General features: G+C 33.0%; 1 protein-coding gene and 1 pseudogene across 2 annotated transcripts; one reads left to right on the plus strand and one right to left on the minus strand.

Annotated features, from left to right (window-relative positions):
- The first annotated feature begins 1,664 nt into the window (after window positions 1-1,664).
- Window positions 1,665-6,711, plus strand: LOC143634687 (uncharacterized). The gene is made up of 10 exons (XM_077102705.1): window positions 1,665-1,802; window positions 2,009-2,084; window positions 2,300-2,377; window positions 2,479-2,503; window positions 2,588-2,620; window positions 2,713-2,834; window positions 2,911-3,041; window positions 3,855-4,069; window positions 5,142-5,365; window positions 6,427-6,711. The coding sequence occupies exons 2-10, from the start codon at window positions 2,082-2,084 to the stop codon at window positions 6,526-6,528; spliced, it is 933 nt and encodes a 310-aa protein (XP_076958820.1). The 5' UTR covers window positions 1,665-1,802; window positions 2,009-2,081; the 3' UTR covers window positions 6,529-6,711.
- A 4,385-nt stretch (window positions 6,712-11,096) lies between these two features.
- LOC143631813 (putative ribosome-binding factor A, chloroplastic) lies at window positions 11,097-12,968 on the minus strand (annotated as a pseudogene). Its single transcript, XR_013153435.1, has 4 exons — window positions 12,605-12,968; window positions 11,696-11,865; window positions 11,425-11,590; window positions 11,097-11,293 (listed from the first exon to the last, which is right to left on the minus strand). The product of XR_013153435.1 is annotated as a putative ribosome-binding factor A, chloroplastic (transcript).
- Between the last annotated feature and the right edge of the window lie 616 nt (window positions 12,969-13,584).

The following is a 13,584-nucleotide window of genomic DNA, read 5'->3' on the forward strand; positions in this document are numbered from 1 at the left end:
GTCTATTTGGAGAGTTGAAAAGGGGGGGAGGGGGCGCCATACAATAAAAAAACCTAAGAATTTTTTGTGTCAAAACGTTGTAACATCATCAATAACAAAACTTTTTGTGTCAAAACGTTGTAACAAAGCGTTTGGATAAAATATTAATGAAATCAAAACTTTGAATAAACTTTGACTGCATGTATGTTTGTGTGTTCGATGACTTTTGCATCCTGGCACAAAACTCCGTTTTAATTTACAACGAAATATAGATAAACAAGCTCATGGCAGTAACATATTCAGAATTTTAGAAAACATTAAATTTTAAAACTTACAATAGAAACAAAATAAATTTGTGAGTGTGCAAAAAAAATGTATTAAACCTGAAATAGCTTTTATTAAAGATATATAGTTAAATAACCATTACAAATATCCTAAACTAAATGTTGGTAAACAAGGGTTATTCAGGACCCGGAACTAGGTATGAACCAGTTCAAGGTTGGGGTATGGTCTATTTTTTGACCGATTTTGCCGTTTTTTTGGGACTGGGTAAAGATGGAAATGGTTACGTGGATAAATTGAAACCTGGTTAGAACCACAGGTTGAGTAGAACTCGGGTTTTATACATATCCACCTCTACCATAAGACTATCCACTATGATGACCATTTATCACAATCGGTGGCAAAGTGACACAAAATGATAAAAAAAAACATTTTAATTAAAAATTTAGAAATTCTTTTTTGTCCACAACCGGTTGCAACCTCGGTTGTTCCAGCCCAAGTTTACAACCAAACTTTTATATTTAACTTGGTTTTTTCATGAAAATTACAACTTTTAACCTTTTTTAAAAAATGTGACGACACAGTTTTATTTATAAAAAAATGACAAAATGGCAAAACTCGTCCTTTATGTTTGCATCAATTTTCAGTGGTCGTCCTTTACAAAGATAAATGTCAGAAAACATCCTTTATGTTTAAAAACCCTATCATATTATGTCCTTTGGCTCTAACCCGGTTAATTTTTGTCGTTAAATCTGGTCATGTGTAAACCACATGAGGGTATTTTTGTAATTTTACTATTTAGTAATTAAAAATAAAGAAATAGATATAACTTAAAACATAAAATTAAATATGCAAAATTACAAAAATACCCTCATGTAACTTGCACATGACCAGATTTAATGACAAAAATTAACCAAGTTAGAACCAAAGGACATATCGTGATAGGGTTTTTAAACATGAAGGATGTTTTCTGGCATTCATCTTTGTAAATGACGACCACTGAAAATTGATACAAACATAAAGGACGAGTTTTGCCAGTTTGTCTAAAAAAATATTGAACATTTTGATATAAATTTTATTAAAAATGAAGCATTTTTATTTAATAAAATATTGTTTTAGGTTGGGTTGTGATAGTGAGTAAATATTGGATTGGGCTGGTTTGTATAGATGGAAGAGAGAAAATTAGTTTTTTAATAAATGATTGGGTTGGTTTGAGTTGTGATAGTGGATAGCCTAAACCTATAGGTGTCAACGTGTTAGCCCGTTAAAAAAAGAATTGAAAAATCACATGAATATCCAAAGCCCAAGCCTACTTCCCTTTAAATTAAACTGGGCCAAGAATCCCACAAATAAGTCCACATGAGCCTTCGGGTCGGTGTAGAAAACCCACCCGGTACATCTTAGCCTCATCTCCACCTCTTTCTCACGAATCAATCCATCCGATTATTAATTAAATAAATAAACAAATCCTCTCAAATCAACAAAAGGGTTTTTTGTTCTCCAAGTTTCTTTCTCATACAACTTCCAAATCCATCAACCAGGTAATAATTATTATTCTCCCCCAAATTCATATGTTTTCTAATTCATAATCTCAGATTTCGTAACATCATCTTATTAACCCATATGTGAATTATTTCGAATTGTGTGCCGTATGAACAGTAGCTGTATATATTAATTAACAAATCGATCACTTTGTTAGGTTAACGCAGCATAATTTTATGTTTAAAGTCTGTGTCTTTGATCGCAGATTCTGTTCTTGAATTGGGTTATCGGAAATTCGCCTGCTTGTTACACAAGTTTCTTCAACAACACAAGTAATCATGGTAATTATCATGTATTTTTTTTTATCATTGGTTCTGATGCTAATTGGTATTATTATTGTTGTGTTTTGTAATACTTAATCTTGGGATAATATATTCAGTTTTGATCTTAAATGAACTAATTGTGTATATATAAGATTTAGCATGTTCAAATTTTTATTTTTTTTAATAATCTTGAATAAGATTTTCGTGATTAAGTGTTTTCTTTGTGATTACAGTATTTTGATGGTTATGGTTATCACGGAACATCGTTTGAGCAAACATATCGATGCTACCCTGCGTCGTTTATCGATAAGGTTGGACATTTTGTTTTTACCGTTAAATTTTTATTTCCTGTTTTGTTTACACACTAATATGGTTCTAATTATACATTTTTATTGTTTTTCCTTTTTTGCAGCCTCAGTTAGAGAATGGTGATAAAAGTGAGTGGTATTCTAGTGTTTCCGCAATTCTGTGTCTTCTTTTTAAAATTAGCTACTGACACGTGTTTATTTATTTTGTATTAGTTATCATGCCTCCATCAGCCCTTGATCGCCTTGGTTAGTTTAACATACTTAATTTTTTACCTTTTTTATAAAAATGTAATCTTTATATGATATGATGGCGACAATTAATTATTTGTTTACAACAGCTTCTCTTCAAATTGATTATCCAATGTTGTTTGAGCTACGCAATGCGGCTACCGAGCGAGTTTCACATTGTGGCGTTTTGGAGTTCATTGCAGAAGAAGGAATGGTTTATATGCCTTATTGGGTGCACAGCGTTTCTTATATCTTTTCGCTAATTATTAGGTATTAATTGTTGTTACTAAACACGTTTATTCATTTAGATGATGGAAAATCTGCTTTTACAAGAAGGAGACATTGTGCGAGTGAAAAATGTGACACTTCCTAAGGGTACTTATGTCAGGTTACAGCCACACACAAAGGACTTTTTGGACATTTCCAACCCAAAAGCAATGTAAGTTTGGTTCATCGAGATAATAATATTATTAAGGGGAAAGTGAATATGAGGCTGTTAGGCATGTAAGCTTACATGCGAACCCATCAAAGCTACGTCGTTTTGATTAAAACCATCTTAAAAGGTAATTAATAAATAATTTAATATCTTAGTTTCAAGAATTATCTCACCGATTTACATAACTTTCGTTATCCATATTTCTCACAATCAAATTTCTACCCATCTTTCTCCAAATCGATCTTCAAAACAAATTCACTCATTTGTTAATTGTTATTATAATCTCAAATAATATGCTTGATTAGTAAAATTTGAATTTTACGCATCTAAAGATTTAGAGGATATCCTTTAATATGAATTTCGCTTATTCAGATTGGTTTAGAAATAATTTGACGAATGATATAATTGTAGTGTCGGTGGGATTATATAATTAATTACACACAGAAGATGAAAATAGAAAACATTTGCATTTGTCCATTTAAAGAAAAAGAAATACATTTGCACAGTATCGTGAAAGTGTAACTCTCTTAACAATGGAATGGATTGGAAAATAGCCTGCAAATAGGTTTGAAGGAATTTTAACTGTAATTGGGAAGAAAGCTATCTATGAATTGACGAAATTGATGGAGATCTAGAAATAAATACTAAAATAAATTATTTAGTTATCTTTTAAGATGGTTTTAATCAAAACGACGTAGTTTTGATGGGTTTCGCATGTAATCTTACATGCATAACAGCCCCGTATTCACTTTCCCCTATTATTTATAAGTGTTTTTCTTATTATTTGATTATAAACGTGGTGTTGTGGGTGTGCAGTTTAGAGACGACATTGAGGAACTTTTCGTGTTTGACAACCGGAGATAGCATAATGGTGGCGTATAATAACAAGAAGTATTACATAGATATTATCGAATCGAAACCGTCACATGCTATAAGTATTATTGAAACTGACTGTGAGGTGGACTTCGCACCTCCTTTAGATTATAAGGAACCTGAGAGACCCGTCCCCTCAAGCAAGGCACCCGTTCAAGGTAGGTTTTTTTATATAATATTATATCATAACTAAAAGTTTAAAACCTACCCACAATTTCGTTTAGTCAGTAATGGCTTAACCGAGCTGTTGCTTAAGTGTTCAGTTCGGTTGAGTCCATAGTAATCAAAAGCACAGCGCCTCTGCGCCTAGGTGGTTTTTTTAAGCAGAGCGCTCCTTAATCGACTCCCCTGACTACAGACGGTTTTTTAGGAAATTAATCGACTCCCCTGACTACAGACGGTTTTTTAGGAAATTAATCGGTAGTTGCCAATTTTTTTGATTTGTTTAGCTTGATTTGGTTTTGATTTATCACTTACCCCAATTAAATTAAACAACTTACTTAAAATCAGTCGAATTAAGTAAGCAGTAACTCCAATATTATAATGATCGACAATTGGGATAGGTTAGTAACAGTAAAGATTGATTCTCATATTTATTTTAAAACAAATTTAATTACTTGAAGATGCATGCTTTTTTATTAACGATTATGAAGTTTCTTGTTTTAATCATGACACAAATTTGTGTGTAAACTGTAAAATATCAACAATCTTTCAGTTGGTGCTATTTTAATTTTTAGATAGCATACCACAAAGTTTGTTTATTGTTTGTGTTATTTGAAATCTTTGATGATATGTGTTGATTGGTTAGATATTTAGATGTATGTTGCTTTTAGAGATTGGATTGATAAACCAGCAGCTTGAAACATGTTTTATTTTTAAATGATGATTGACTTGAAGAACAGTAAGCTTTGGTTAGTGAATTCCACACTTAAAAAGTGATATTTTCGATAACAAAATACTTTTTAGGTTTTTTTATTTAATTGCGCTTTTTTTATTTGAGGCCCACGCTTTTTTTGAGCCTAGGCCATCGGAGAGGCCTATGCGCCTTGAGCGCGTCTAACGCATTTGATAACTATGGTTGAGTCAGTTAATTCAGTTACAGGTCGATTAAGTCAGTTCTTTGCTCATCACTATTAGTGGGTGGGCTAGAAAACCGTTATAACCTTTGTTACTCTGTTGTGTTAAATTATAACATAAGATGCCATTTTTTTCTTTTTTTTTATTTGGTAGGTGAGGAACCCGCAGAGGTTGAGGAGCCTAAGTTCAACCCATTTACTGGATCGGGAAGAAGATTGGATGGTAAGCCTTTGAATTACCAACCGCCTCATGTTTCATCTTCTAAAGAAAAGAAACCTGCTAGTGGTGGTGGTGAGTCATCAACTTCACAAACGACTTCTCGTCAGTCACAAGGAAAGCTTGTGTTTGGTTCTGGTTCAAACTCTCAAAAGCAAAAGGTATGTGCATCTGTTCCAAGTGCAACTTCAAATTATACTTCATTAAACAACATACTAGAGTTGAGATAGACAAAAGTTCATCTTATTAGAAAACAACTTGGTTAACTTTTAGGCTATACTTGTAATTTTTTAAACATGGGTAATAGTTAGTTTAAACTGAGGCAATCTTCGAGCGCATATCTGAGACATCTTATTTCACCCTAAAGTAAGTAGATAAATATAAACACTTTTCTTCTGAACACTCAAAAGCTCTTATCTTTTGCTTTTTAATAAGAGGAAAAAAAAAACAAAGTACATGATAATTTTCATAATCTCTGCAATTACCAAGGCATTGCGCGTAATTTCGTGTTTGAAGTTCGTGTAATTGTTGAGGTTTTTGATCTAGGGGATGGTTGGATGTCTTGGATGTGCATCTAGAAAGTGATTATTATCTTAACTTAGTGTTTAGGTAATCTAAACATCTCCTAGGATATCAAGATCCTCATCAACAATTACACAGAAATCATAAACAGAATTGTGTGTAATGCCTTGCTAAATGTAAAGATTTTAAAAATTACAATGGTTATTATTATTTTTTTAAAACAAAGATAAGAGTCTCTAGTGTGTATTTATCTACGAATTTCATGGTGAAATAAGATTTTCAACATGCTGTTGGGGTTGCCTTATTTTAAATTGATTATTGTTGATGTATATAGAAATGAAAACTTTACCCTATGAGTGAAATAAGTTGTTTTCTAACCAGATAACTATGTGCTTCTTCTTATACACCTATAAACAAAGACTTATCTTAACTTCTTAGAACTAAATTTTAGTATTTGGTAGATATGCAAATAACACTAATAGCTTAATAATATTATTTTGTGTTGTTTACATGCTATTTGTTATGGTCATTTTAATAGTAACTTTTGTTTTTCCTTTTTGGACTTCGATTTAATATAAGTTTTATCAGGGTTTTTATTATACTTGTAGATTAGTATTATGTTAGCAAGTACTTGTGCATAATTTGTATAATTTTGTTCTTTTATTATAGCGGAACTGGTTAAGCGACATGTATTGTGCAGGAAGTTGCAAAAGGAAAAGAGGCTAAAAAAGAGGAGCCCGAAAAGAAAGAAGAGCCCAAGTTTCAAGCCTTCACAGGGAAGAAATACTCACTCAAGGGTTGAGTTCCTAAAACAACTACTTGTGATTATGCTTTCCTATATTTATTATCTATCATGCAACTCTTTTATTAGTCTTTTTATTAAAATGCTTGTGTTTCTTGTTATGCTTTACTGTCCCTGACGATCTTAATAGATGTTCAAGTTTATCGTGCTTCGTATTCATGTGTATTTACAAGAAGTTGACTAGATAGATCTTGTCTAATTATGTGTTTTTTATTTTTTTTAAGAGTTTTATGTAAAAAAACTATGAACAATACATACCCGAGACACACATCTATCGCAAAGGTAAAAATATAAAGAGTTTCATAAATCAGAAGGTGAGAAGGATGGAATTTAAAACCATCAAAAATTTCAAAAATAGAAAAATAATAACTCGAAATATAAATTAAAATAAAAAAGATAAAACAACTAAAATGTTTTCATCGTCGAAGAGAAGAGATATGCTGTCATGAGAAAATAAATTAAAAAGAGAAGAGAATAAAAAAACACGTGTAGGTTTAAATACTATCATATTACTCTCGGATGCAAATATAACGCAACTTTCAAATACTATTACACCACTCTCGAATGCAAATATAACACGATTTTCATGTTGGTAACGTGACACTAGTCCTTGGTAGTTGTTTCTACTCATGTTTACAGCTCTTTTGAAGTTGTTTCAATTGAACATCTTAGTTTTATGATCGTGTAATCATTAGTCTTGTATGAGGATGAGCTACATAATGTTGAACATTTCTTATTCCAATATTATTTGTCATATGCTCATAATACCAAGTTTAATTTGTTTCTTTGTGTTTATAAGATACATGTGTATGTATGTAACACAAATGTAACACAAGTCTCTTAAAAGCTTATAAAAAGGTAGTACTGAATAAAACCATTCAAAGTACCTAACATTTTACATTGATTTATTTTATTATATACACCTCATAGTATAATGATTACATATTTCTTTTTAGTGTTAAACTATAAATTCGTAATAATTTTTTTTATGTTAGAACATAAACATGCTTAATATTTTAAAAATGCAAAAACGATATCAAGAGGATAACATTTTTACCAGCGTAACACATCCACTTACATTCTAGGGTTTAGCGGAGATGGTGAGGAGACGAGGACGGAGGTGGGGGTAGTTGATCGTGGTGCAGAAGACATATAAGAATAAGGGCTTATCTTGTCAAAGAAGAGACGAGAAATGTTGCATAGTGTGTGAACCCAAATACCTAAAGAGGATAAATGGAATACAATGATTTATAAAGGTAAAAAGACTATGGTGCTCATCATTTAATTCCATCTAACGGTTTCGTTAGTCTGATGGACTCAATTTTATGCATTTTGTAACCACATATGTATCATTTTGACTTTTAGTGACACATTGGGCGCGCGCTTTAACCACGAATAGGAAAAATCTAATATCATGATTATAACATTATATTTGTAAAAAAAAAAATGAAATGATTAACATTTTACATAACTTTTTATTTGTTGTGTAAAATCAGCTTAGCAACGGGACACATCCATCCACTTACATTTCTAATTAATTCTAGGGTTTGAACGGCGAATGGCGATGATGCTGATGCAGCGATGTGGCACGGCGGCTAAACGACTGCTTGTGACGGCTGAGCAACCGCAACGACAAGCTTTCTCATCCTTAACACCGGCTGCAGCAGCTGCGGCGCCAGTGTTATGTGGGAGAGGTGATAAGAAGACGAAGAAGGGAAAGATATTCAAAGGATCGTACGGAAACTTACGGCCAAAGAAGGAGAAGAAGATTCAACGGATTAAGGATAAGCTTGAGCTCCCCAGGTCTACTCCATGGCCTCTTCCTTTCAAACTCATTTGATCATTTTATCTCTATTCTATATCATGTAGCCCTAATTGATGTTTGTTTGTTTTTGTCATATATCATATATATGACAGTTGACATAGTTTGTGGCTCAAACAAATAATTCACTTGGTTTAATATTTGGTTGGATTAATCATGTTTTTGGTAATGGTTTCGGATCGAGTTGAATTGAAGTCTGGTGGTGGTTTTTGTTATCAAATTGATTAATAAACACTATTGTTAATTTATCTAGAAATGTTAGACAAGTCATGACCAAACAACCATTCATAAAAACTTTTATTTTGGTTTAGGCTAAGAGTTTAAATTGAATCATAGAATAACCAAATGTAAAATGATTGACATCTAAGATCCATGAAGCACAATCAGGCTTGAATGAAAATTCAGAAATACTTGTTTAGTAAATATTCAGAGGTTACATAGAGAGAGTTTGACGTAGTTAAAACAAGCAGTTAAATGAACTTTTTTGAATGTTTTAACTGAAAGTTGATTAGGCAATACAATAACTGAAACCTTCGGTTATGGCTTGGTCGTGAGTCGTGTAAAAGACTTTACTTTGATTCACATCTGAAATCCAAGTAACACAACCGGACTCGAGTGAAAATTTTAGAAATATATGTTAGGAAAATATATTCAGAGGTTACGTAGTGAAAATGGCTAAGGTGAGTTGGTGCCTTTTTAGCTGTGTGCAGTGTGTGTATACAAACAGTTTGGTTATAATCTGACCTGGTTAAGACAAGCGGTTAACTGAATTAGTTGTTTTTAAACCTATGGTTGATTGGGCGTTTCAATAACTGAAACTTCGGTTATGGTTTTGCTGTTAGGTAGAGTGAGCTGCACGATACTCTGCACACCCCTATCTGGAATTTATATGTATACACTTATTATATGTGGTGTTGGTTAATTTGTTTGAGGTTAAAACACATTATGTGGAGTTATGATGATATATGTTCTTGTAGAAAAAGGGGAGGAGAATGTGCATATGAATTTAAGTCAAAACCATGGTTGCAGGTCTGCAACTTTATATCCCGGGTGCAATTTTTGGGTTGTTGATATTATGTGATTTGTGAAGAAGTTGTACTTGTGCTTTTGTGCATTCTAAGATGATCTACATGTTAAGTGAATCAATATGGGTTACAACCCTAAAACGAAACAGAGAACAATTGAAATCACTATAAAAATGTTATAGAAAATTTATACATGTCAATGTATATTATCATAATTATGCATTTGGGAAGTTTCTAGTTTCAGCAAGTAAAGTATAATCTATCTAGACAAAATAAATGGACAATTTAGCCTAAATACTTGATTTTTAAAGGAAAATTTAATGCATAACACTATGGAGTATGTACTCGTATTGGCATAAACTAATGATATACACAAAATTAAAACCTTAATCACCAGTTCATTGCCAAGTGCCTGAATTGTTCTTAGATCAAAAATCTTACTTCCAGTTGTGAGCATCTCCCTAGGCCTAAATGTATGCATAAAAATGTGATGTTCGATTCCACTTTCATTATTCTTTAAAAAAAGCAACTCTTTGATCCATTTTTCTTTTTTTTTATTCTGAAAATCGTAAAAAACAAATTTTATTTTCAAACCACATGCTCTATTAGGCCATGCGTAGTGGAGGGGCTTCAAATTGGATGAATTCTGACACGTGGCGCTCAATCAGCAAAGGGTAGAAATTTGTTTTTGGGGTGTAATTGTGTTGTAGGCTAATATATATATATATATATATATACACACATATATATATATGTACACTACACACAAACATATATAATAATATTTAATATATATACACACTTCACACACACATTTCGCCCCCAAAATCGCCCGGGGGTGGTGTTGTAGCCCAATTTCACCCAAATCCATCGCCCGTTACGGGTAGCCTTAGGTCTAACTAGTTCTCTAATAAGACAATACGGGTAAGATCAAATCAAAATTGACGATTTTTCACACTTGATGCAATTGAGCAGTGAGCACATATTCACTTGGGAGTTTTCATCCAAACTAAACTAAATGGTGATTAGTCATTTGTGAACAGAAAAACATGATTATAACACTGAATATGTGAGGTTGTTACTCTTATAATTCGGTATTGAACAAACGAAAGGTGGAGAGATAGATTTGGCTAGTGTGTGAAGAACAAAAATCTTTGTTAATTTACAAAAGTTAGTTCAAGATTTTTTCTTCTTTCATTTGATCTTGGATTAAAATAAACGAGCTTACTCGAGTTTTTTCATGCCAAGCTCGAGCTCAACCTTTTAGCTTGTTAAGATAAACAAGCCAAGCCGACTTGTTTAACTTTAAACCGAGCCGAAGCTCTAGCTAGCTTATTTGGCTCGTTTACACCCCAACCCCTCTCGCAAACCAAAATTCTTGATGTCTTAAACATCATTAAGGATTTTTAGTTCTAAACATATCTCAAATAGCTATAATACGCAGATCGATTTTACATGAAAGACGTTGATAATGAAGTTAAACATCAAGGTTCCCAACTCATTTACTGATGGCAGCAAAACTCAGGCTCATAGAAGACCATGAACATCTAGACAACTCGGTTCGCAGGTTTCTGAAAGCAACATTCAGGAATCAAATTGCTACACAATCCAAGTGACAGACAGTGATGAATGAACCTCCAAGATCAAAAGTAGTCCCTTTTTGCCCCAAAGTGTTACAGATCACCAAATGCATACATTAAAGATGCCAAAGGCATGCAAAATATAAACAAAGCTGGTATCTAAATCTTTCATGATCATAAGTATACATATCACATGTCATACATTAACAATCATGTTTTGAAATGCATAAGCATGGAACTAACACCAACTTTTCTAAGGAATTATTTACACATTATCACTGATTGTCACTCGTCAGCAATTGACACAAAAGCAGCTACTTGGTCCGTTAATGCTCGACCTGCACACAAGTTATCGTCCAACAAATTATTCATGAAACCATATACCAAACCATACTAAGGCAAGATAAATGACCACCATACACATAAAAGCACTGTATACATTCTGAATTAAAGAAGAGCGAGAACTCACCAGGAGATAAAGCTGTGAAGAAACAAGCTTAAAACAACTACTTCACGTAGATGATGATGTCATCATCATCTTCGTCGTCCCAGTCTTCATTCGGATCAAATGACTCAACTGAAGGATTTTCTCCCGTCATCTTCTCCCTCTTAATCTTATTTAATATAGCAATCACCTAAGTATACACAGAAATCAATTAGCATAGTAATTTGCCTAATATCATCAAATCCAAACACTAACAGCCAAAAAGTAAACTTAACACAATGAAATAACATGTTACCCTGCTTCCTCTCTCTAAGGATTCATCTTCGATAAACCGTATCTCGGGAGTCAACCGCAACTTCATACGCTTGCCTAGCTGACCGCGCACGTATTTGGCCTTAGACTTCAGGAAAGCGCTACCTCCTTTCCTCTTTCATCACCAAAAACAGACACATACACCTTAACCACCTATAAATAACCAAAAACCAGACATTGCACATTGTAAAACCATTTCTTAACACATCATTTTAAATAAATCAAGAAAGTTTAACCCACTATCATATTCTTAAGGCTGTAAACGAACCAATCTTTCAGCGAACAGCTCGTGAATTGTTCGGTGGGAAGTTTGTTTACGTTCGTTCATTTGCGGCCGTGAACGTCCGGTAATGTGTTCCTTTACGTTCGTTTGTTTTTGTTCGTTAGCTAAAGGTTTGCTTTATATATAATATTTTACTTGTATTAACCAACCTAACATTTAGATTTTATAATTATATTGTTTATGTTCAGTTAATTTCGTCTTTTGTTTGTTTTATAATATCTTGTTTTAACTAACAACAAATCTAACTCGTGCTTCGTTGACGCTATATGAAAAAAAAACACCGATTGGGGGATGATTATGTTTTGGATTTAGAATGTTGTTTTTTTTCTTAAATAATACATGTTAATTGGCGTTCATTAACCATTCATGAACAAGTTCAATACCTTAACGAACAAACACAAACAAGCTTTTCCGTTCAGTTAACCGTTCATGAACAAGTTTAATGCTAAACAAAGGAACATGAACAAGGCTTCGTTCGGTTCGTTTACAGCTTAATAATAAGTATCAATCTGTACCAAATTCAAGATAAGTTCACTAGGGCTTGTTCATACTCTGGGTTCAATTTGAAATTATTAAATTATTATACAATAAAAAAGCATATTAATTTACCTGTAAATCAGAAGAGATTTCAACATCACTGATGGTGGTGATAGAAGAGAGATAACGGTCAGCACCAAGGGCAGCTTCGGGCAGGATAGCGTACTGTAAAACCTGGTCGGTGAGCAGGATATCAGAAAGCTCTCGTTGTATCTGCTTAGCCACCATTTTGACTCTCCTGTCTTTTGCCATACAAATTACAACACGATTTCTCAGACTAGTGGTTCTTAAAGCGTAACCCAATTTGGCCGTTGGAAACAACCCAATTGAACTCGGTAACGATGGTGATAAAGAGCAGCATGTTGCGGTGGTTGTCGGCGGAGGACAGAGGTGACTGGTGGCGACGGTACAGTGCGGCATCACAGGATTAGTTTTCTCCGGCGGATAGGAAATTATTATCTGAAACAAAATCTTATGGGCCGAAAGTTTTAAAAGGGGTGGATCCTAGAAGGTTATACAATTCATTTTTTTACGAGACATTTGTATAGTTATAAAAGTAATAAGTTAATTTTATATTTTTTTAGGCAATAGGGTTTTAATGATCACAAATTAATGCAGTTAACTAATAATAATCTCAACTTTGAAAATATATGTCGTTGGTCCCAATTTTCACATTATTTGTTTTCATTGGACACCCGTTAAGAAAACTTTTCCAAATTTCAAATTGATATTTTAGGACTTTTGATCGGAATAAGAATACGAGTCAATTGATGTAAAACTTACATCCAAACAGTGGTCCAAACGGCTAAAGTATGCTTCAATTCCGATGTTTAAACTTTTAAATAATAAAAATTAAGTTGCTTGAAGCGCCGTTTTGAGTTAAGTTTTACATCAATCGATTTATATCCTTATTTCGATCAAAAGCCCTATAAATCAGTTTGAAATTTAGAAAAAACTTAACGTCGTTAAGTTTTTTTAACGGAGGTCCAATGAAAACAAATAGTGTGAAAGTTGAGACCAATGACATCTATTTTTAAAGTTGGGATAATTAT

The sequence above is a fragment of the Bidens hawaiensis genome, unplaced genomic scaffold (assembly GCF_021521415.1).
Source record: "Bidens hawaiensis isolate Kalapana, Puna unplaced genomic scaffold, B.hawaiensis_p1.1 tig00000512_1, whole genome shotgun sequence".
Classification (NCBI taxonomy): Eukaryota; Viridiplantae; Streptophyta; class Magnoliopsida; order Asterales; family Asteraceae; genus Bidens; species Bidens hawaiensis.